The sequence below is a fragment of the Mesoplodon bidens genome (assembly GCF_964165515.1).
Source record: "Mesoplodon bidens genome assembly, chromosome: 8".
Taxonomy (NCBI): Eukaryota; Metazoa; Chordata; class Mammalia; order Artiodactyla; family Ziphiidae; genus Mesoplodon; species Mesoplodon bidens.
Window position 1 is genome coordinate 99,436,325 of NC_138165.1, and position 25,270 is coordinate 99,461,594.

Below are 25,270 nucleotides of genomic sequence, written 5' to 3' on the forward strand. Positions count from 1 at the left end.
TCCAGGGCTTCACAGACTTCAAAACAGATCATACCTACTTCCTTTATATAAAACCCTCATTCCACGCTACCACATTAAGGCAGGCGGTATGAAGAAGGCACGTGCTTTCAAGTCAGACAGACAGTATCTACTTGGTTTTCTCATTTGTAAGACGGGGAAAACAATGCCTTGCACGAGTGCCGCCGGGACTGAATAATGCAAAGTCCACAGAGCACCCAGCACACAGACAGTGCTAAACCACGGTAGCTACTACTGCTGCCCTATGTCCAGATCAGACATAACAAAAGCCAAATTAAGCAACAGAGTAACAAGCAAGGGACACTTTATTGTACGCACATTCTCAAAAAAACACACAAAAAACAGAACCCGCAAATAGAAGCAAAGAACCAAGTTTTCTAGCTGTCTGGGACACGCAGGGCACCCTGTCTTACAGAAACATAGCTACTACAAGACAAAATGTACTAATCAACATTGCCCTTTGCTTCCCCAGTCAAAAAAGTCTCTAGAGAAAAACACTTCAAATTGTATTCTAATATAAATTTGTTGTACAATTAAACTTCAACTTACTCAAAGAGTTACTGTATAGTAAATAGCAGAAAATAGAGTAGGCATTCAATAATCTGCTCACAGTTAACAATTAAGCAATAGACACTTGAATAAATATAGTATGTATTACTTACTTGTTAAACTTCACATTTATAATGAGGAGATGGTTTATCATTAATAGTAACGGGTTTCTTATATTTAAGGAGACACCAGGTCCAGTAACGGAAGTAGGATGTAATGTAATGAAAACTGATTTTAGAAAATATCTCCTTGGGTCTGAGCCACTATGGTATTTATTCCATACTTAGGCCTGTTTCAACAGTTTAAAAATGTAGGTATTAGCAGACTGGATGCTTCAGGGGGAGAACAAAGTGACACCATCTTCTAGAGCAGTATGTTTTGTTTATATCCTCTAGGCTGCAGGATAGAACTAAGACATAGTAAACAGAGATTTACAATGTAATGAATAATGTTTCCATCTCATGCTATAAGGGTATATTCCTATCACCTGCACTAATAAAGAGCAATTTTAGAACATGTTTAGAATGAAGAATTGGCCAAGTCCTGATCACAAACATACTAGATCTAAACAGAAGGATATTCTCTAACATTCTGTGCTTTGTGATCCCTAATTGCAACTCAGCGCGAGTATTCAGGAATGGAAAAACCGGTAAACCCTTACTCGGTAAACACTTAAGTGGCCCGTTTAAAGAGTAACGCAGTCAAAATAAGGCAATAACTAGAAGTCTAGCTGTACTCTATGTGCCCAGTCCCTAAAACTGTGAAAATAATTTTTACCCACCTTTATAAAAAATATTACCCCATTTGCTACCTAGTGTGTGATAGAGACAAGGCAAGCCTGCCATGTGCATTACAAAAAAAAAAAAAAAAAAAAAAAACTGGTAATAAGCTCTGGTGGAGAAAAAATACATTGAAACATTCTCCTTTCCTTTTCTGGATACCCTGTTCCAATTCTTCCTCACACAGACCTTTCCTCCTTGACTTAGGTTAACCCCTTAGGAAGCGCTATATCAGCCTTATATTCTCTATGAAACACTGAGTTTTTCATTAAGGATTTTTTAAAATAAAAAAAGTCTCAAAGCTATGGCATATTCTCAGCAGCTGCGAAACTCTGCTCAGTCTACCACAGACATCATAAAATCACATTTTACAGAGGTTAAAGGAAAGCAAAACCACAGTTCGGCACTCTTCAACATGGCAAGGGATAGATCATGTTCTATTTTCTTTGCAGGACTTCATAAAATCCCCAGGATAGCACCTTTGTATGAGCTGAACCATTGACTAAACTAAGCTAACATTCAACACTGCCATTCAAGTTACCATCACTCAAGTTTTCTTCTGGATTATGTCGGTAACAGACATTATGCAAAGGGCCTAGTAAAAATTTTTAAAGAAAACATCTTTTTCAGGTGATATAACACAAAAATTACAAGGAGCAACAAAGTCGACTTCTACTGCAGATCCTTCTAGAACATGATGTGCCTGACCTCCTTTCTTTATTTGTGCCACTTGGCCATTAAGACATCTTAGTTTAACTGCCTGTCTTAAACTATTATTAAAAAAAAAACTCATACAGAGTGAAGTAAGTCAGAAAGAGAAAAACAAATACCACATGCTAACACATATATAAGGAGGAATCTAAAAACAAAAAAAAGGTTCTGATGAACCTAGGGGCAGGACAGGAATAAAGACGCAGATGTAGAGAATGGACTTGAGGACACGGGGAGGGGGAAAGGTAAGCTGGGACGAAGTGAGAGAGTCGCACTGACATATATACACTCCCAAATGTAAAACAGATAGCTAGTGGGAACAGCCTCATAGCACAGGGAGATCAGCTCGGCGCTTTGTGACCACCTAGAGGGATGGGATAAGGAGGGTGGGAAGGAGACGTAAGAGGGAGGGGATATATGTAAATGTACAGCTGATTCACTTTATTATACAGCAGAAACTAACACACCATTGTAAAGCAATTATACTCCAATAAAGATGTTAAAAAAAACCATTTTAATTAACAGCTGTTATTTTAAAATATTTAGTCCCTTAGTTATATCATACAGAATGATGTTGTCTTGATATGATCCCCCAAAAGCGATGCAGTAGTTTTTTCAATATCCATTAGTAAGACTAACAAAAATAATTTTGCTATCTATTTTAAAATCTGTCCTTAATAAAAGTCGACGTCTCTCCACTCACTTCCATAGCCCTAAAGTAACAGGTACATGTTTTGCTGTTAAAAACAAATAGATATTTGAATATTAAAAGACAGGCTCCCCATTCCCTACCTCCGCCCCATCCTGGTACTAAGTCGCCAAAAACTTTTAAAATGCCGTTTGATACAACAGATTTTGCTAATTGTTATGAAAGTAATCTACAAGTTAGGAATTACTGTGCAGGACCTGGTTAACAGTTACTGCTCTGGATTACCGATTTCCTTCTGTGAAATAAGTTATAACTAAAGTCAACCTAGTTTAAAAAGCTTTGGAGTTCTTTTCTGAGGTGTTTATTAAATTGCCACAGTATCACAGGGACTCATCTTGAAACTGCAAATAGATTGTGTCTTTTAGGAGGACTGGGCTGTTCCATGGAATGGACTGATCATTTCCCATCACAGTCATGCTGGTAGCTGGGTTTTCCATTAGTCATCACTGACTGCAATCAGAAAAGTCAGGCGGCTTGTGTGAGTCCCGTGTTAACAGCACCATAGAGACGTCTTGTCCTCAGAGCACATCTGGGGGAAAGGGAAGAGTGTGGACTGCCTTGGTTAGTATAGAAACTGTACAGCTCACTTAGTGACAATCTGAGAGCTCGCCCACGGCATGCTGGCTGGGACGAGAAACAACTGAAGTGGGCCACACACTAACAGCAGACATGGCACTACCTGGAGAGGACAGATATTGTTAAGAGGTTTCTCAGTGCCTAGGGGTAGAGAATATTCACAGACTGCCAGCAGATGAGGAGGATCTCTGGGCTCCTAAGTCCCACTGCAGCCCCCAAGGGAGAGAAAAAGTACTCCTCCCCTGACCCCTGCTCTGCCTGCAGAGAAGCATGGGAGCCCCTGCGGGCCCAGCAGGTCTGGGGGAAGTGTGTTTGTAGTTGGAATTGCTTGAAGAAAGTTCTAGGCTTTAACTCTTCCGTTCAGAATTTTTCCTCCGGAACTCTCACGTGCTCAATTACTGCCTCAGCACGCGTCAGCTCACCACTCCCGAGGACGTCTCGCTGGGGTTAACTCCACTCCTCGGGGACCCGCTACATCCCGCGGGTACTTCCACAAATGCCCCAAAACACACCTTTACATTTTTTTCTTTTTAAAAACGTTGATTTGTTTTTTTAGTGGCTGCTGTCCATCCACGTGACAGTGACTGTGGAGCTACAGGGAAGCATCGTGTTTGGTGAAGGCTGCTGCTGGGAAGGCACAGACCCCGCCCGGCTCCCGGATCAATGTGGAGAAAACCCAGTCGCCAGGCTGCAGCCCACCACGGGCGTCATGTCCCAAATCTGCAAGAGAAGGGGGAGGCCTGGAGACGCAGCACCGGTCACGTGGCCCCCCAGGAGGCGCTGCTGGCACTGAGCACAGACAGCTGTTACACTCTCAAAGGGGCCAACATAACTCATTCCCTTCTTTCCCTACAAAACCTTCTCGAGATTTACATAGCGGCGAAACAACGTGGTCGGCTACAATATGAAAAAAGCTTATAAGCAGTATCTCTCTAGACACGTGCAAATTACATCATAATGATGTTTTACTATAAATTTACTTTTATTTTTAATAAAAAGCCCACTGGGGAAAAGCCCATTTTCTTTTTATGATGAAATAAACTATGTCATAGTTTTACAACTCAAGAGTGGTACTAGGATAAAACACTTACTTTCAGTTTCTGCGTTAGCCACCCAGGGATTTAATAAAAAAGCATGTGGTTATTTCTTATACGTGGGAAGCCTTCTGCCCAGGATGAAAGGATCAATAGCCAGGGAAGGAGTGATCAGAGAAAGGGGTCAGCTAAGGCCAGGCAGTGGGAGGGAGGACCCTGGGGCTGGCTCAGTGCAACCAGTGACAGAGGTGAGCCAGGCCCTCACTGGCTCACCTGGAGAGACCGATGTGGCCAAGCGAGACACCACTGAGTGCGTGGAAATTCACAAACATGCAGTTTGTTTCCAGGCTTCCACGTGGCTATAGGCTGTTCATCAAAAGGCAAGGCGAGCTTGCCAATCAGAAATGCCTTATGCACATTCATAGCGTGATGGTGGAGCAGTCTACACTGAGGTGCTAATTGGCAGGTTACCTTCACCACGCGATCGGTCCCACAGGTCACCATCAGGCCCCTAGCAACATCCATGGACATGTGGGAGATGTTATGTTTTCCTTCGTGAAAGGTTGCTAGAGAAGTCCGACTAACAGAGAGAAAAGAGACCATTTAAACTCACCCCGCTGTTTCTAGAGCCAAGGGGTGAATTTTCTTAGCAACAGAGAGGAAATACGATAACAGTGTCAAAATTCGCTCCTAAAAGTGTGGCTACAGTTTTGAAAACTATAATTAAAGGATGATAGAAAGCATGATAAGTTGCAAGACTGTTTTATAAGAGATTTTCTAAAACTCCTAAAATAACCAAAATATTTTTTTCTTTTTTTTTTTTAGTGGAAAGGCTGGTACCTTCCTAGACATAAGGACAAGACTACACTGCATGAGATCCCAGGCCGCAGGCTCCCTCAGAACCCTGGTGTGAGAAGCAGCACTCCTGCGCACGCTGACCCTCACTCTGCTCCAAAGCCCGCAGCAACACAGGCCCCATCTCCAGCTCCCTGACTGACACCAGTGGTGCCGCACTAGCTTTCCTACTTGGGCCTCCACCAAGGTATGTCCGTCTGCTACTTTCAAAGACGATTCAGAAAGGAGCAAAAGAGGGCTTCCCCGGTGGCACAGTGGTTAAGAATCCGCTTGCCAATACAGGGGACACGGGTTTGAGCCCTGCAACTAAGCCCGTGCGTCACAACTACTGAGTTGCGTGCTACAACTACTGAAGCCCGCGCACCTAGAGCCTGTGCTCCGCAACAAGAGAAGCCACTGCAATGAGGAGCGTGTGCACCGCAACGAACAGTAGCCCCCGCTCGCCGCAACTAGTGAAAGCCTGCGCGCACCAAAAAAGACCCAATGCGGCCAAAAATTAATAAAAATAAAAGAAAGGAGTAAAATAAAATGCTGGTTCTGTCCAAATGGATCTGCCTGCATCAGCAGAGAATGGAGGACAGACAGACTTGTCTTACACACAAATAGTTATTTAAGAACAGATTGCTGGGTCGGATTGTTGTGGAAGAGAGAACAGGGGTCTCCGGAGTTTTCCCACAAATAAAATTTCCATGCGTGTGTGCGCACAGGTGGAAACTAGGGTGCTTTTGTAGGGCGCCAGTTCAGCCACCCATCAGTGTGCACACGGCCTTGAGCCTCACAGCATCCCGAGTGGTGCGGGGGCTCCTGGCCAGACTGGTCTTAGCAGCATCATTTCTCACAGTGTTTGGGAGAAACTTGTCTTAAGTCATAAAGCTAGGGCAGAATCCTCTCTTTAGAAACTGTTTATGAAAGGGATAAACGAGTGGGCAGAAATACAGGGGATCCTGAACAACACGCTTCCAACGGCGTAGGTCCGCTGATACCCGGAGTTTTTTCAACGGTAAATACCACAGCACTACGTGATCCGCAGAACCATGGATAGGAGGGGCCAACTCTTTTTATACCCAAGTTACCCACTACGCGGAGGGCTGCACCTCTGACCCTCACGTTGTTCAAGGGTCAACCATGTATCTGTATCATTTCTCAGTCTCTCCCACTGCAGATGGACACACAAAAAGATAAAGATAAGCAAACACTCACTCCTCATCCTTGATGGAGTCATAGCAGGAATCGCAGACGCGGACCTGGAACTCAAAGCCCATGACAGGGTAGCTGGAGCGCTTGCTGCTGCACTTCCCACAGACAGCCTGCCCACACTTCCTGCAGTGGTGCTTCGGGGACCAGAAGGAGGAAAAGGAGGAGTTTACCTTTTGTTTTAATGCCCGTGGCCTCACTTCAGAGTAGGGGAAATGGAATTGGGACAATGTGCCTCGAATTATAATCACCCCCAATTCAATGTATCAGTAAACACGCCAAAGGCAGACAATATCAGCACCCGTTGAGGATTTCCAAATATCTTTGCTTTGTTATTGGTCAAATACTAGTTTTTATTCACTCATATTATCTGCCTAGGCGACCATAAACAACATTGTTAAGACCAAGTTCAAGCTCTTTCAGGAACCCAAATGGCTAGAGACTTCAGGAGGGAAAAATTATTCCTATTACAGAGAAAAGTTTTGATATAAAGTTTTAAATGTAATTTGCCCTCATTAAGAAACAGACACCTATAATCATGTTGTGCTATTTCTTTTAATCTTTCAAATTGTGATTCTGGAAATAAGCACCAAGAACATTCCAAAATAGCCCAGTTATTATTACTAATGTTAACATATATAATTTTTAAACCACTAAAAGCCTTGTGACCCACACCTTTCCTCTCTCTATCACTAGTTGTTAACTCATAAGATTAAAATTAATTCTTCATGTTTCCTTTGAAGTAGAGACTACTTCACACATCAGTTACCACCAGACATGCGTTGCGAAAACTAGGCCAAGGGTGCAATGTGGGTGCTATTTCCAAGCATTAGAATGTTATGAATGCTAAAACAATTCCTGCACTGCCTGCCAGTCTCATACCTGACCTTGCTGTAGAGTAGCTTCATAAGTAAAGTCAAAGAAAGTTTAATAACACACACAAACTTTCTGTCAGTCCCTTAGAGAGGTGCAACCACTAATAAAAGGAATAAAATTGCATTATTTTTTACTTATCTGCACAAATTCATATTCAATCTGAATGAGTGGCTACCTTCAAGGCTACTGAAGAACTATGTTTTTTGTAGAACTTTAGTGTTACATGACTAACCAGTTCTAAGCGCTTCCTTGAAATCTGTAGGCTATTTGGGACATGTATCTTCAACAAATTAAAAAAAATAAAAAACAGTACATACTTGAAACGTGCTTAATAGAATGCTCCAGGTACACTTACATGGAACAATTTATGAATAATCTAAAATTCTTGGTGTCAGAATTTCCAGTGAGGGCTAATCTGTTACTTGTTGTCTGTTTGTGCAAGCTTTAGGCTTAGACGCCTTAGTTCATTCTGATTTTGTGCTGGGCTAGTACAAACACTGACTTTAACAAGTAATAGTCCTAAACTCAAAACTTTTTCATCTGTTGACGAACGGGCTCCCAGGGTTTTCTGTGCGTCCCGGCTTTTCCACTGCAGGACAAGCAGTGGCATAGTTTGCTAACAGTCTCACTATTACCTGGGAAAGGCCCAGCTCATGGTCAGTCACACGATGATGGCGACACCACAAAGGTAGGAATCAACAGCATTTACAGGGAAAAGTGTGATCCCAAACAAAATGACAGATTAATCATATAAATAACAAAATACATAACCCAGTGATGACTCGATGTTGGCTACTCACCTGTCTCAACCCCAGTGTCTTCGTGTCCCACATCTGCTTTATATTCCAGAAAAAGGGCTGCTCACATTTCTGACAAGAGTCACTTTCTAACCACTGAGGAGCCTGGGGGACGAGAAAGTGAAACCCAACATGTGAGTGTCTGCCTGTTTACACTGAGTTGCCAGAAATTAATACAACAGTTCCATACCTTGGTGGGGTTATCCTTTTTTCAAACTCTTCAATATATTATAGCTGTTGCCATATTCAATATTATGTTTGTGTTTTGAATCATCTTTATCATTTTTGCCATGTTTTCAGGATTGTTCACTTTTAATCTATCGACAGGAGGGAGTAGTTCATTTTGCATTATGAACTCTTAAGAGCTGTCTTCATACACTTCTTTTTTATGCCCAAAGTTTTTAAAGTTGTTTGGTAACTATATCCAGTTGAGCAAAAACCTTTCCTGCAGAACCTGACGAACTACCACTTGGGAAGGCTTGTGGGGTTACAAGGTGACCAGCAGGAGATCTTCGGGGCGGGGCATCGTGTCAGACAGATGAGCTGCCCAGCCCCCATTCCCAGCTCCCGGAGTGGTGCCCTTCCCTCCCTGTGCCCGCACAGCCAGCCTGCGGACCCCCATTCGAGCAGTGATCTCTCTGCACTGCAATTCTTTTTTTTTTTTTTTTTGCGGTACGCGGGCCTTTCACTGTTGTGGCCTCTCCGGTTGCGGAGCACAGGCTCCGGATGTGCAGGCTCAGCGGCCCTGGCTCACGGGCCCAGCTGCTCCGCGGCACGTGGGATCTTCCCGGACCGGGGCACGAACCTGTGTCCCCTGCATCGTCAGGCGGACTCTCAAACAGTGCACCACCAGGGAAGCCCTGCACTGCAATTCTTTATGCACATTTCCTCCCCCCAGCCCCTTCGACTAATCTATGAATTATTCGCTGGTCTTTTCATCTTTAAATACGTTCAGCCTGTCACAGAGTAGGCACTCAATGAATTTTTGTTGAAACGGGGCAATTAGGCCTCAAAATTACTTCACTCAGAACTCAGAAAATACTTCTCTAAACAAAACATTACAAGTGTATTCGATTACAAGATGAACCTGCTAAAAGCCTACTTAACCTCAATCATGTACCATCATATACGTGCAATAAAAATGGAAAATACTATTTCCATAAAATTAAACCAAAGGTCATGAAGTAAGAAATAATCTGTTCTTGATCTTGAAAGTTAACACTCAAGAAAAATGTATCTGATAAGAGGAGACGATGGGACAACCACAGGAACTGACCTACACTGATCCTTATAAAATACGCAGTGAAGATGGTCAGCTTTACAGAGATTCGAAAGGGGACTTTTGGTGGTTTAAAGAATGAGTTTCCCAACTTCTTTTTTTGTTTCCTATCTTATCAAAACTTTTGGCTTTCTTATTCCTTATTTTAGATAGGACAGCCATTACAAAGGTCTTTCTTTCGGGGGTCGGGGGGTAAGGCACTCACAAACAGAATGAAGTGGGCTGAGACAGAGGAGAGGTTTCTTTTTGTGTGTGTGTGTGGTACGTGGGCCTCTCACTGTTGTGGCCTCTCCCGTTGCGAAGCACAGGCTCCGGACGCGCAGGCTCAGCAGCCATGGCTCACGGGCCCAGCCGCTCCACGGCATGTGGGATCTTCCCGGACCGGGGCACGAACCTGCGTCCCCTGCATCAGCAGGCAGACTCTCAACCACTGTGCCACCAGGGAAGCCCAGAGGAGAGGTTTCTTTAAATAACTGCGCTAATGTTGGAAATGGGAAGGGAGGACAGGAAGAGTGATAAAGAGATGCGCACCTCCGTGAGGAGGATTACCACTTGATGTAGAATTACTTGTTTCTGTGACCAGGGAAGAGAGAAGGTGGTTTGAAAACACTGCCTGTGAACAATGCTCCTGAAGGAGAAACGGTGATTACAACGACACGACGGGCCCTGCTGCCAACAACGTGGGGACATTAAATCGCAGGGGGAAGGAAAGCAGGGGCCACTGTCTAGTCTTATGTTTGTGACACACGCCAGTGTTAACTCCTGCAATACCACCCATGTGAGGAACAGTCCAGTGGAACAAGATGAACGCAAAAACGTATTCACGGCAGTGATATTCAAATAGAAGTATACACCGCATAAGGCTGTGAGGATTACATGAGGCAACATTGGCGAAGTGTTCTGCATAATGCCTGGTATATACAAAGGGCCTTGTAAGTCCAGCAGTGTGTGCCAAGGGTTTTATATGCCATATTTTGCTTAATTTTCAACACAACCCTAGGAGATACAGAGCAACATTCTCCCCATTTTACAGGCAAAGAAACTGTGGCTCAGAGATTGAATCGACTGTCCATGGTTGGTTAGTGGGTGGAGCTCCCAGTAGACCCAAGAGTCCAGCCCACAGCCCTGCACTCGTCCACTGCGCTCTACACAGCCTCTGGACATGGTCCTTTTCACCTCAACATGTCAGGGTCTCCAAACATGTTTCTGGAGTATGACAACCAATGGGGACTGAGTTCCTGCCCTCAGGAAGCATGCTTCTGCCTAAGGGTTAGGAAAGAATATTACTTTGCTGAGCTGGAAGGCAGAGGGGCATGAGGGAAGAAAAAATATGCTTAAAATAATTTGAGATAACAAATGAAAAAATGAACTCAGAAATCAACAGACTTTTTGGAACATATTTTGATATAAGAAATACCCATAACTTTGTTTCTTTTAATAGAATTAAGTGTTACGGTGTAAGCTATCATGAACCATCCTATTAAATGCTTATTCTCTAAGGAGACAAAGTTTTCTTTTATGCTGAGAAGAGCTGAAGAGAACATTAATCAAGTTTTCTGTTTCACTCTCTTTTCTCCATCTTGTTCCATCTGCCTAATCTGGACAAAGATGATGTAACAAGAATAACCCCAATGCACTGCTGCTGCTATCTGGTGCGCTCATCTACTTTGAACTAATGTATAAAACAGTATCCATTCCGTGATCGACTAGCTCCAAATAAAGTCCTCATTTCAAGAGGATTCATTCTAATTATTGTTACTTGCTCATTTGTGTTTCATGCCTACTTCCAGAAAAGAGTCCCTTTGATTACAATCTGGCAGGGAGGTAGATCTGCTTCCAACCAGCCAGTGTGGTGGCCGACAGCCATTGTAGGCTGGGGACACTCCACAGTGAGTGTTTCCAGGTGACTCAGAAAGAAATTCCAGCAAACACTGTGGGGCTAGAGAATCTGGGATTAATCCTCTAGGCCTGTGCCTAAAGAAGTCCTACAAATTGTCCAAAACCCTAACTCAAGTTCAGAATCTAATAGATCGGAGGCTGCTTACTTTTGCACTAATATTTACTCAGCTGGTAGAAACAAAACAAAACAACAACTAAAAACCAGAAAAAACTACTAAAAATGCTGCATCTTTTTGACATAATTTTCTTTCCCACCAATACTGCCAACCATCGAGACAGAAAAGCTCGTAGAGCAAAACGTATTACCAGCTGTGTGCTCATGATTTGGGGTACTCTTCCATAAGTGACTACAAGGAAAAGAGTGACCCCCACAGGAATGACAGGACTGTCTTTTCTTTCCCTGGAGGCACAAGTAAACTCCACACTCACATAACCTTGAAGGTAAGAACTCTGCTTCTACTTTCTACATCTAAAAGAACTTACCAAGGCTGAGAATAGTGGATTGAAATCCAAGTCGTTAAACCCTTACAAGAGCCACTAGTAGCATCAGGCCCCAATGGTCTCCTACCTCATGATCCAGGAAACACAGAATAAGACTGAAAAACAACAGGCCGAGTCTAGGAAATAGAACAGTATACTAGCTGCCACTGTTGCATGTAACGAGCAGATGATAAATATAAAACGCAGTTCAAATAAATCTTTGAAAAGAAAGTATTACACATTCTGTAATATCGAGCCAATGTTACATATGTTTAATAACAAGTTACTCTAAGCCTTACCAAAAGATCTTTAGAAAATTCAAAAAGGGAAATTAACCAGCAGACACGCAATCAAGATTTCCTCTATGTGACTTGTCTTACAAGGTCACTAAAAAACTAGCAATCGGTACTTCTCCAGATGACGGACTGCATTTTATCATTTATACGGTAGTCTGTTTCCTTCACTAGATTACAAACTTCTTGCAGGTATGAATCTTTGTGTATAAAGCATGGTAATCATAAAGTCTGGAAGTGAGTAATATTGCTATTTCTTTTATTTTTTTAAATAAATTTATTTTTATTTATTTATTATTTTTGGCTCTGTTGGGTCTTCGTTGCTGTGTGCAGGCTTTCTCTAGTTGTGGCGAGCGGGGTCTACTCTTCGTTGTGGTCATTCACGCCTGGCGTCCACCACAGAGGTATGCAGCATACTGACCTACACGCTGCGTAAAGGACAGCACCCAGAACACATCATGTGACATCATGCAATACAGTATGTACTGCAATGCAGTATCATTTATGATGCATATGCACCTAAGTTTCCAGACTTTAGGGTCACCCTTTAGATGCTCAATAAATGTTTCTGAAATTAAACCATAAGTCTTTAACACCCCTCACACTAAAATCTTCTCTGGAATCAACTCCGCTATCTACATCACAGGTTTTAAACGCCACTTGGAAAAGACAGATAAGTACCTGTGCTGGCAGAGATGAGAATGGAAATCCTGCCTGGAAATCCTCTGACAACATCTATAAAAAGCATTCAGAATGCACATATCCTTGACCCAAAGGGTCTATTTTCAGAAATTTGTCTGAAATAAATAATTGAACAATCACACAATGACAAGGTCAAAAATGTTCCCTGCAGCAATATTTAAAATAGAAAAAAAAGACAGAAAGATTGCTTAGATAGAGTGTCTGTCTAAGGAATTGGAAGAGACCTTAGAAGTCATCTCATTCAACTATTTCACTTTATGGAAGAAGGAACGGAGACTCAGGGAAATTAAGGCACTTAGAACTCGGGTCTCCTGAAAAGAACACTATGTTGACATGGACTCAGTGGAACAGAAGTCAGTGGAAAATAAAATCAGAGAACAGAGATATATTTTCCCAGAGGAGCTATGCCCCTGGTGCGCGTCTCGGGGACCCCAGGGCAGGTGTGCAGCCTCGGAGCGCTTCCCCACAGTCACTCCCCTGGGCGTGCCAGACCGTCTCCCGTGTCCTCTCCTTGCCCTTCTCTGTGAAAATCAGCCTAAATGACCTGGCTGTGTATATCGCTTGTCCCTGTGGAAACTCTCCAATGAGTAGTGAATGCAGTGCAAAGTGACATGCAGGACCCTGTCAGCTGATAACCAGTAAGAGCTGGGACTGTCTGCACCTTGGCTGGCATCTCCGGTCACCGGGTAGAAAACCAAGAGGCAGGCTGTGGGAGCTCTCCTGGTCAGCCCTGCCTTGCCCTCTCTTACCTCCTCTCTGCTAACGTCCATGTTCCACACTGCGATTCCGCCGTCTGAGGAACAGGAGACCAGCTGCCTCGTGAGCTGAAGGTAACACAGCGACTGCACCCTGTCACTGCAAACAGCACACACAGCAGTTACATGTCTCGATGTGGAAAACACAGACATCATCTTCATGCAGGCTCAAATCTCTCCCCTCGTTGGAATCAGCAACTGACATTTTATCATTGGTGATCTGGATCCCAGTATATACTTTAATTGGCATTCAATAACTTATTATACAGAATAATAGTTTCTATGAAATAAACACTACTAATCAGTCATTAAGAACTGCAGCTCAGAGTCCCCCACCAGCGGCTGGCAGGCGCCCTATTTGTGGGGAGCCATCTTGTTTATAGCAATACAATCTCACCTCAAGAAACAAGAAAAATCTCAAATAAACAATCTAACCCTACACTTAAAACAACTAGACAAAGAAGAACAAAGAAAACCCAAAGTCAGTAGAAGGAAAGAAATCATAAAGATCAGAGCAGAAATAAATGAAATAGAAAGGAAGAAAGCAATAGCAAAGATCAATAAAACTAAAAGCTGGTTCTTTGAGAAGATAAGCAAAACTGATAAACCCTTAGCCAGACTCATCAAGAAAAAAAGGGAGAGGATGAAAGCAGTAAAATTAGAAATGAAAAAGGAGAAATCACAACTGACACTGCAGAAATGCAAAAGGATTATAAGAGACTACTATAAACAACTATATGCCAATAAAACGGACAACCACGAAGAAATGGACAAATTCTTGGAAAGGTACAATTTTCCAAGACTGAACCAGGAAGAATTAGAAAATATAAACAGACCTATCACAAGTAATGACATTGAAACCATAATTAAAAATCTTCCAACAAACAGAAGTCCAGGACCAGATAGCTTCACAGGCAAATTCTATCAAACATTTAGAGAAAAGCTAACACCAATCCTTCTCAAACTCTTCCAAAAAATTGCAGAGGGAGAAACACTCCCAAATTCATTCTACAAAGCCACCATCACCCTGATATCAAAACCAGAAAAAGGTATCACAAAAAAAGAAAATTATAGACCAATATCACTGATGAACAGAGATGCAAAAATCCTCAACAAAATACTAGCAAACAGAATCCAACAGCACATTAAAAGGATCATACACCATGATTAAATGGGATTTATCCCAGGGGATGCAAGGATTCTTCAGTATACAGAAATCAATCAATGTGATACACCATATGAACAAATTGAAGAAGAAAAACCATATGATCATCTCAATAGATGCAGAAAAAGCTTCTGACAAAATTCAACACCCATTTATGATAAAAACTCTCCAGAAAATGGGCAGAGAGGGAACCTACCTCAACATAATAAAGGCCATATATGATAAACCCACAGCAAGCATCATTCTCAATGGTGAAAAACTGAAAGGATTTCCACTAAGATCAGGAACAAGACAAGGATGTCCACCCTCACCACTCTTATTCAACATAGTTTTGGAAGTCCTAGACACAGCAATCAGAGAAGAAAAAGACATAAAAGAAATACAAATTGGAAAAGAAGAAGTAAAACTGTCACTGTTTGCAGATGACATGATACTATACATAGAAAACCCTAAAGATGCCACCAGAAAACTACTAGAACTAATCAGTGAATTTGGTAAGTTTGCAGGATACAAAATTAATGCACAGAAGTCTCTTGCATTCCTATCCACCAACAACAAAAAATCAGAAAGAGAAATTAAGGAAACATTCCGATTTACCATTGCAACAAAACGAATAAAATACCCAGGAATAAACTTGCCTAAGGAGACAAAAGACTTGTACTCAGAAAACTATAAAACACTGATGAAAGAAATCAAAGATGACATAAACAGATGGAGAGATATACCATGTTCTTGGATTGGAAGAATCAACATTGTGAAAATGACTATACTACTCAAAGCAATCTACAGATTCAGTGCATTTCCCTATCAAACTACCAACGGCACGGTAGTTACTACCAATGGACTAAGGAAGAAGAAAATCCTGGCCTCTATTTTTGCTACAGAACACCAGACACTCAGGACTCACGGAAAAGCAGTTCGAAGCAGACTGAGTGAGCCCTATCAAACAGGGCTCACTGTCTGCTAAAAGACGGGGTTTGGAGAAAGTAGTCTCAGAATACTAACGCCTCCCCCGACCTGCCCCAACTCAGATTCCTTCCCCACCCTCACAAACAGTCACGCACTGGTGGCCCTGGAGCAAGAGCGTGCGGCCTTTCCTTCCTCCGATGTCCCACATGATGATGCTGTTGTCAGAGGCTCCTGAGAAGAGTAACCGTTGAATAGGGTCCCACCAGAGGCAGGCGACACTACCTAGGCGTGAGAGAGGGAGGCTAAATGTAACTCTACATCAGGACATACACATCTGAGGCAGAAGACCGAACGAGGACCAGCTGAGTCTTTAAGTAAAAATGTATTTTCATTGTACAAAAGGGCGTTCAACACTTTATCGCGAGTCACAGAGAAGGCACAGCACATCCGCTGTCCCGAGCTACAAGATTAGGATTTTCAGTTGCATATCAAACTGCTTTGAACACAAATGTGCTTAAAGAAGATTTTCCCTGTCTATACCAAAAAATTATAGAATAGCTGTATATGAGGGTTAGTTCAGAAAAAGCTTTTGAAGAAAAACAAAAAAATAGCTACCAATGTCTAATGAGAAAAGGCAGTGAAGTTTTCTGTGGTTATCTTATATAAGATTAAAATCTAGATTATTCTAGGGCTCTGGGACCTTGCAGGTGTCTTACCGCAGGATGCCTGCGTTTAAGAAAACTGAATTAAGTATCTCAGAGGAAAAAAAAAAAAAGAGATGCAGGCATACCATCCAATTATGCCAGAGAACTTAGGTAAAAAAATCCAAACCCTACAGTTCACACTCTATATTGGCTAAACTTATTAAATTTGATATCCTTGGGAAAATCTTTCTTTCTACAGATTTCTCTTTCAACAGATCTTTTCATTGTTCCATTGACTGCTGCTTGCCTAGAAAAAAACTATTAATAAACCTAATAAAATTGAACCAGTCACACAAGCTAATAATATTTTTGGTTGGGTATACAGAAAACTGATAAAGCCACATTCAAAAGCAACCAACAGAGACTAGTTTCTCACAGAAGCTTAACGAAAGTGAAAAAAGAAGTATTGTGCAAAACTGGCTTCAGGGATCAACTTTGCAGAAATCCTGACCCTGTCTGATCCTATGCCCCATGCACTTCAGCTAGAGGCCTAATAGCAGACAAGCAAGGTCTTTCTACATGAACACTGCTAAGTAGTTATCAGAACCCACTCTGCCCTTAGCAACCTAGAGAATACTTAACAGCATGGGGATCATGAGACCATTAGTCATAACAGAAAGTGGTTTCTGCAGGGCCTGTGCTTTCCTGCCTAAATCTATTCAAACTTACTGTCCTTCTCTCTCCCTTTTCCCCTTCAAGGTCCCTGATCTGATACACTCGGTTTTATATAAATAGATTAGCTATGGAGGACATTTAACTTGTTACACTTAAAAACACTATTTTCATAAATAAGTCCATCATTAATTCCTTCAACAAACCCCCAATTCTTCGATGTGAACCAGATGGCCTCAGAGCTTCTAATTTGTTACTCAATATAGCCGATTGAGTTTTAAAGCCTTTCCACAAAGCCTGGCCAACTCACCACCCTACAGAAATAATAAAATTCCACCCAGTCATTCTTTTCCCTCGGTCCCTCCCCTGGGGATGTTTCCCAAGTAGAGACAGAACCAGCTCATACATTTCTTCTAATTGTACTCACCTACTACATCTTGCTTGGTGTCCTAGAAAGTGACAAATTTAAGACAGTAATAACAACATTCTTCCAAAGGTCTCACCATTTATAAGACATTTTAAAGGGTCTTCAAAAATAATTTAATTTAAAAGGTAAACAAAATAGAAAGTATTATCCACACAAGCAATCTAGAAGGGATTTGGACAACACAAAACCCTACCCAACACCCTGCCTTCACTTAGTTTTCACTCTTTGAGATCTTTTGAGATTTAATTCCCCTATCTGGCCAATCGAATTGAAATCTGGCAGATCATAAGGAGGTGATCATTCGTGAAACCACAGAGCTGAGAACTAAATTTGGATGCCCAAATTAGGTGAAAAACGGCGGTGAGTATACAGCCTACCTTCATGTCCTTTAAGGGTGGTAATAACTGAACAGGAGCTCTGTTCAAGCTTCAGCAGGCTTATCTGTCCAGAACAGTCGCCGACAAAAGCATACTGAGTATCAAAGTCATATCTGTGGAGCAGCAGTCAAGGACTGCTTATAACACAATCCATCTCAAAGTTATAAAGAAGAAAATGTACATTCTAAAGAGAGTAAGCACACACCTAAAACTATGAGAAAAGAAATACCCAACTGAAAATCATACAACATGTAAATATTGAAGAAAAAGAATGTTTTAAGCTAGAATTATCAGGAAAATTAATATTCATTCATTCAACAAGAATTCACTGAGTAGCTGTTACTATTCCAACCAGTATCCTAGGAATTGGTAACAAAAAAGTTAAGAGCTGTTAGAGAAGACAGACATAAAAACAAGTGATTATAAGCAAATTATAACAAAGTGTTAAAAAGTAAAATGCTCAATAATGAAAACAGCCAAAAAGAACTGGAAGAAAACTGCTTTTCATGAAAAATCTCTGGAAATGGTGTAAAACTGACAGCAAATATGGACATGACCCCATCTTTTTGGGGGGCCTAGATGATTTAGCGTTAAGTGAAGAGGATGGTTTAAATTGCTGTGAAGAGTTTAATTTTAATCATCCAAAAGGCAGTCATTTGGCATAGTAGTAAACTTTAAATTTAAAAATATATTAACTATTGGCAACAACTCATTACTTCCTTGGTCGCTTTATGGCCATAGACATTTGTGGCAAATCAGTAGTTTACACACAATAGGATAACTACTATTTTAATTCCAAAACATAGATCAAAAGGACGACCACAGGCTGGGCCATGATTATGTGATTCGGTGCCATTTTCTATCAATCCATACGAAAGCCAAACACGTAACAGAAAAACTTATTTAGCACATGATACATCTGAGTAGCCTTCCCTTGCTTGATTCTAAAGCATATGGTACTATTTTAAATATCTCATGCGGTGCATTCATTTGTAGCACACGTTTTTTTATAAAGGCTTTCAATGGAAGAAAAGAATTTTACTACACCAGACGTCCAACTCTCAAAGAGAAATTACTGCGGGGCATTTGCCTGTTGCTGGCAGCCTTGACCTTGCCATCACTAAGATACACAGCTACCACAGACAGCCTTAAGCAAGAGTGAGCTCTACGTGAAACAAATCCCACAGAGTAGTAGAAAAATTTGAGAGCGTCAATTTTGTAACATTTGGGGTATCCTGAGGCATCTTTGAGAGTATTATAAGGATTATGAACCCTCTCCAAACACATTGTAGCCCATTTATGAACTCCAGGGTCACAGACCCTTCTTATATTCTCCTGTGGGGTCTGCAAAGAAACCATCACCAGAAGAGTCGTTCCTTTCTTTCTACAACAGAAAGTCTTTTCTTTCACTTTGAAAAGCAAAGGAGTGGAGGGGTCTGCGTTAATGAAGTTTAGATTTTCCCAGATTTTGTATTAAAACACCTAGAGCACATCCCAGCAGAGAACAGCAATTCAGTTAGTCATTATCTTTAATAAACCAACTTTATAGCAAAAAAGCAGAGACAGAAATTCTTAGATTTTATGTGAAATATGTAGGAATCGTTCAGTCTTTGGATCTCAATCAGCAATTTCCAAGCACATTCAAAACTAACTACTGAGACTGGGAGGCGCTGGGCGGGGAAGGATACTGCAGACACGAAGCCCAGGAAGTGGAGAAGTGCCTCCCGAGCATGTTCCCGCTGCGGGTGCACATCCAGCTGACACACTTGTCGTGGCCGGTGCTGATCACCCACTCTGTGGCCAGGCTGAAGATAATCGCGGTCACCCGGTTCTGATGAGCTGTGGGGACAGAGAGGGAAAGTCTGCGCCCTTCAGGAAGAAATGTGATCTTTGGAATCCAGTTTCCGTGGGTGTGAACTGAGGCTCCCCTTCTCCACTTGGTCGGTCTGCAGACTCACAGACTCAGCAGTCCTATCCCGGAGATGCCTGCACTCCAAACAGGCTGCAGAGCATCTGCCCGCCCCAACCCAACATCTATCGCAGGCTCTCCGTGGCCCTGCCCTCTGCCTCCCTACAGGGAAGACCATCAGAAGCTACAAATCATTACAGAGTAATGCTCAAGAGGGATTCAAATAATATATTAGAGAACTGATTAAAAAACACACATACAACTCTCAATGAGTTCCATATGGAAAACAGCAGTCTTATCTCCAAAAAATATGTTTGTTTGTTTTTTATTGTCTATACCTTTAGTGTTTTGACTCTTTAGAAAACACTGGCATTGTAAAAAATGGCAACTGAAATTTTCTGAAATTAACTTTTTTATTTTTAAGATGAAGCATTTGTAAAGTTCTTCATTCCAAAGCAATAGCTGAGAATGAGGAAGGTGTTCTATCACCTAACTTCTAGAATATTTCTACTTCCAGGTCAATTGCAAGCCACACCAGGGCAATGACCTGTCTGCTTTATCTGGAACAGGATCTTGCATGCAGCTGGTGTTTAATAAATGCCCAGTTTGATGAATGAAGTCAGAGGCTAGACAGAGACACCTCTGACCTTGCTCTCAGCTGTGTAGCCTGCTTCAGAAAGACGGAGGGGCTCTGATAAATTAATCAGAAAAATCAGAAAATACTACAACTCCCAGGAAATATGGGCTAAATCATGAAGAGATATTCATAAAACATGACAAATGGTCAACATTAAATAAAGCTTAAATAATTTTAAAACTGAGAACTATTTTTGACTATCAAACTGGCAATAAACATTTATAAAGATCAATACAGACTTAATGAACAGGCACTCTCAATCACCACTCATTAAAAGTTTACACTATTGCTGGAAAGAGTTTTGCAAAATAAATCCAGAGGACTAAAAAAAGTTTTAAAGTTTGACCCAGTTATTCTACTTTTAGTAATCTGTCTTAAATAGAAATAATCAGAGTTACAGAATTAGAGTAACAGTAACCATCAAGGACACACACACACACACACACACACATATGTGTATATACATATATATGAAATACACACACAGATATGTATACACACCATCATATATGTTAGTATGTGTTATAAAAAAATGGAAGCAGTATACATTTTCCAAAACAGAGGAATGGTTAAATTAAATCTGACACATGCACCCAATGGAACAGTATACAAAATTTCAAATGTTAATAAGCAGGAAAAGGATGGTAAATAACTCTGAAGAGCTAATAACCTCCCACATAACTGGGGTAACAAAACTTTTAAAAAGTTAATGTGAAAACCTAATTTTGATCATAAGACATGGTATTCTAGTTGTGTGTGTGTGTGTGTGTGTATCACAATTACCTGGGTAGGTCTTGATAAAGTTCATTTTATTAAAATCTTCAGAAACGTGAAATTCCTAAAAGTAAACACATGCAATAAGAAAACAGTTATGGTTTTAAAAACAACAGGACCTTAACTTTCAAAAGGAAGTAAAATCCAAAAATGGCCATCACCAGCCTTGGGACTCAAGATTAGCTACATAAGAACAACAGGGAATTGCTTCTTGGTCCTGTCCTCGGGTTACCGTTTCTTCTGGAACCAGACAAGTAAAGAAAGTGCTGCGGACCATCACAGCATTTTTGTCCAATTCTTCCTCTACAAATCAGCGCTCTGTATTTCCTCTCCCTCTAATTGCAAAGGAGGCATCTTGTTAATTTTGCTCTCTTGGCTTCACTAGAATTTCAGGATGACACATACAAAGTAAAACTACAAAGACCCATTACTAACAGAATTCTCAGCACTAGTGAAAATAAGGCATTGGGTATATGAGGCAATAGAGGAGGAAAATTACATATATTTAATATATAAACACACACTAAAAAGGAAATTTAGGGCTTCCCTGGTGGTGCAGTGGTTGAGAGTCCGCCTGCTGATGCAGGGGACGCGGGTTCGTGCCCCGGTCCGGGAGGATCCCACGTGCCGCAGAGCGGCTGGGCCCGTGAGCCATGACCGCTGAGCCTACGCGTCCGGAGCCTGTGCTCCGCAACGAGAGAGGCCACAGCAGTGAGAGGCCCGCGTAACGCAAAAAAAAAAAAAAAAGGAAATTTAGACACTGTGGGTGTTTTTTTTTTTTTAATACTCCTGTATCTTCTAAAATTTATATAGACTACATAATACTTTATAACTAGGAAAAATTAAAAGTACATATTTCTTAATGAGAAAATGAGCCTCAGCATAAAACTGAGAAGATAAAACTCTAAAGAAAAAGCACTAATTAAAAATTCTACTGATCAGTGCTAAACTGATAAGTCCTTAAGGGTCTCGATAACATGGACACTATGAATTGCTGATTGGTCAGGATGAAAAAAAACCAAAAACAACCCACAAAGGAATACTGATTCCTTGTCCTCCATCTTGGTTTTTTACAAAGTACAAAAATGTATCAGCATTTTATACATACTAATTTCTACTCGGGGGAAATCAATAGATTAATACTAACTAATAATAAATTGAATTTACATTGCCCCTTTCCACTGAGGAGCTATGAGTTTTTATATGCCACCCTATAACCACAGAGAGTACCCTTGAACCACGAGCCACAAGAATGGTCCCTAGAGAAATAAATGCATGACCACTACCACCACTGGAGAAGGCATTTGAGGCTTGCACTCGTGGCTTCTCGTTATATATGTGTGCACACATCGCCACGATATTCCTATAAAATCTTCAGAGGGAGAAAAACAAGACCACCAGCATTTATTACTACACGACGTATACACAGCAGCCCCAAGCAGGTGGGCACTGACCCTCAAGCCCGCAGCTCCCCAGCCCTCACCAGCGGCCCACTGTTGCGTGAACTGCTTAAGCAGAGAGCCTGTCCTTTCTCTTGGCTCTTTCTTTCTTGGCCCTTAAACACACTCAAGGCTTCTTCTCCTTAACTTTAAAAAGCAAAACAAGCAAACAAAAAACAACAAAATTCCCTTAACGATACTAAAACTTTCTTCATCCCCTCCCCAGCCAAAACCTTCTCTACAGATGAGTCCACACTCACCACGTTCAGGGTCTCTAGCTGCTCACCCCGGTCACTCTTTTTTTCTTTTTTTTTGGCGGTACGCGGGCCTCTCACTGTTGTGGCCTCTCCGGTTGCGGAGCACAGGCTCCGGACGTGCAGGCTCAGTGACCATGGCTCACGGGCCCAGCCGCTCCGTGGCATGTGGGATCTTCCCGGACCAGGGCACGAACCCGCGTCCACTGCATCAGCAGGCGGACTGTCCACCACTGCGCCACCAGGGAAGCCCGATCACAGCTATTCTTATGGCTTGAAAGACGCCCTATGTGCAGATGACTCCCTAGCCCGGGCTCCCACTGGGCTCCAGGCCTGCAAATCCAATGCCAATTCTGCATCGCCATTGGGTGTCTCACTGGTATCTCAACTGTACAGCTGGTTCCTCACTGTCTTCTTTCCCTCTAAATGCCCCCTCTCCCCACATGCCCCTAAGCCTTTCTCTTTTCAATAAATGATACCTCTGACTAGCGGTTACTCAAGCCGGAAACCTGGCTGTCACCTGAGTTGCTCCCCTTCCTCCCCTCCCCACACCCAACCTGACACAGATGTATGTCCGTCATCTGCTTCTGACCATCATCACTGCCACTGACCTCTCACCCAGAAGGCGACAACACCTGACGTTCCCGCCTCCACTCTTGCGGCCCCTCGATCCACTCTCCACTGAGCAGCCAGAGTGATCTTTTAAAAATGTAAATTAAATCACGCCATTCATCTGCTGAAAACCCTGTAAGAGCTTCCCACAGATTTACAAAACTTAAAACTTCACCCAGACCTACAAGGCCCTGCATGACCTGGCCTCAGCCCACTTGTCGCATCGCCCCTCGTCCTGCCCCGTCGCTCAGCACCATCCCGCCAAGATGACCCCCTTCAAGTCCTCAGACACAGAGATCTTCCTGCCTCGAGTCTTTACTTGGACCTTCACTTCTGGAAAACTTACTCTGGCTCTGCCTGGCTGTCTCCTACCTACCCTTCAGGCCTCAGCTGAACGTCACACCCTTGGAGCAGTCCTCCTTCCTGACGATCCTGTTTGCTAGGAGTGGGGCCACACATCTCTCTGGATTCCCTCTTTCACTGCACCTGTTCACTTCTTCACGGCACCTACCACAACCTGCAATTTGATGTTTACTTGTATATTACCTGTCCCTCCCACGAGGCCATAAGACTCCTGAGAGCAGGGACCATGTCTACCTTCTTCTTAATTAGCACTCTGCATGACACCTAGTGCTGAATGCAAGGCTCTCTATGACCCGCTCCAGCCATCTCTTCAGTCTTACGTGCTTCATGCTGCCAAGCTGCTTCATTCTTGTTCCCTGCGCACACTCTGACTTTAAAAGCCCCTCTGTCTTTGCTCATGCTGTCCTCTGCGTCTGGAAGTCCTCCTCCTCCCTCTTTCCTGGTTAACTCCTAGCCATCCTCTATGACTCAGCACAGTAACAGGCTGGCCTTGCCTCTCTCCGACCAGGTGCAGGCACCGGTCTGTGCTCTCACTGCTCTGTGTGCAGTTCTATAAAGCAATGATACTCAAAGTGCGGTCTGCGGACCACTGGTCCTGATGAAAGAAGCAGAGAAATAGGGAATGTGTGTTCAGAAACCTTTACAGCAATTTAATATTATTATGACATCCAAGCAGACAAAACCAGCAAATTTTCTCAATCAACAATGTAATACCCAAAATATCAATCCAGCAAACTAAACTCAAAGCAAACCAAAGGAAAAATAAAAGAGTTGAAATACATTATCAGAGAATAGAAAAAAACAATAGAGAATCAATTAAATCAAAACTGGTTCTTTGAAAAAATCAACAAAATTGACACACATTTAGTCAGAGTGGTGAAGAAAGAGAGAGAGATGACTTAAACTACTAAATTCAGGAATGAAAGGGGGAGCGTTACTATAAACCTTACAGAAAGAAAAAGGACTGTAAAGGCTGCTATGAACAATTACATGCCAACAAATTAGATAAGCTAGATAAAATGGACAAACTCCTAAAGACATAAACAACAAACACCGGCTGAAGAAGAAACAGAAAACCCATAACAAGTAAACAGATTAAATTAGCACTCAAAAAACTTCCCAGGACGAAAAGCCCAGGACCAGGTGGTTTCACTGGTGAAACTCTTCCAAGCTGAAGGTCCAAGTATTTTACAACTCATTAAAAAAAAAAAAAAAAAAAAAGGCAAAGGACTTGAATAGATATTTCTCCAAAGAAGATATACAAATGACTAACAAGCATATGAGAAGATGCTCAAGATCACTAGCTATTAGGGCAATGCAAATCAAAACCATAATGAGATACTGCTTCACACCGATTAGGATGTCCATAATAAAACAAAAACAAACCCAGAAAATAACAAGTGTTGGTAAATACGTAAAAAACTTAGAACCTTTATATATTGCTGTTGGGAATGTAAAATGGTCTAGAAACTTTGGAAAACAGTTTGGCAGTTCTGTAAAAAGTTAAGTACAGAGGTACCATATGACCCAGCAATTCCTTTCCTAGGTGTATATACCCAATAACATTGAAAACTTAGGTTCA

The 25,270-nt window shown here is 42.0% G+C and overlaps 1 protein-coding gene across 1 annotated transcript in view; it reads right to left on the reverse strand.

Annotated features, from left to right (window-relative positions):
* Positions 1 to 2,559: 2,559 nt before the first annotated feature.
* The window catches only part of WDFY1 (WD repeat and FYVE domain containing 1), a 46,124-nt gene continuing 23,413 nt past the window's right edge, over positions 2,560 to 25,270 (reverse strand). Inside the window, exons 4-12 of the mRNA XM_081242937.1 lie at positions 21,030 to 21,084; positions 19,389 to 19,539; positions 17,701 to 17,813; positions 15,736 to 15,862; positions 13,501 to 13,606; positions 8,102 to 8,203; positions 6,432 to 6,562; positions 4,848 to 4,956; positions 2,560 to 4,062 (exon numbers count right to left, since the gene is read on the reverse strand). Of these exons, the coding sequence (XP_081099063.1) occupies positions 4,003 to 4,062; positions 4,848 to 4,956; positions 6,432 to 6,562; positions 8,102 to 8,203; positions 13,501 to 13,606; positions 15,736 to 15,862; positions 17,701 to 17,813; positions 19,389 to 19,539; positions 21,030 to 21,084 (954 nt within the window). The 3' untranslated portion in view covers positions 2,560 to 4,002. The remainder of the gene's footprint in view (positions 4,063 to 4,847; positions 4,957 to 6,431; positions 6,563 to 8,101; positions 8,204 to 13,500; positions 13,607 to 15,735; positions 15,863 to 17,700; positions 17,814 to 19,388; positions 19,540 to 21,029; positions 21,085 to 25,270) is intronic.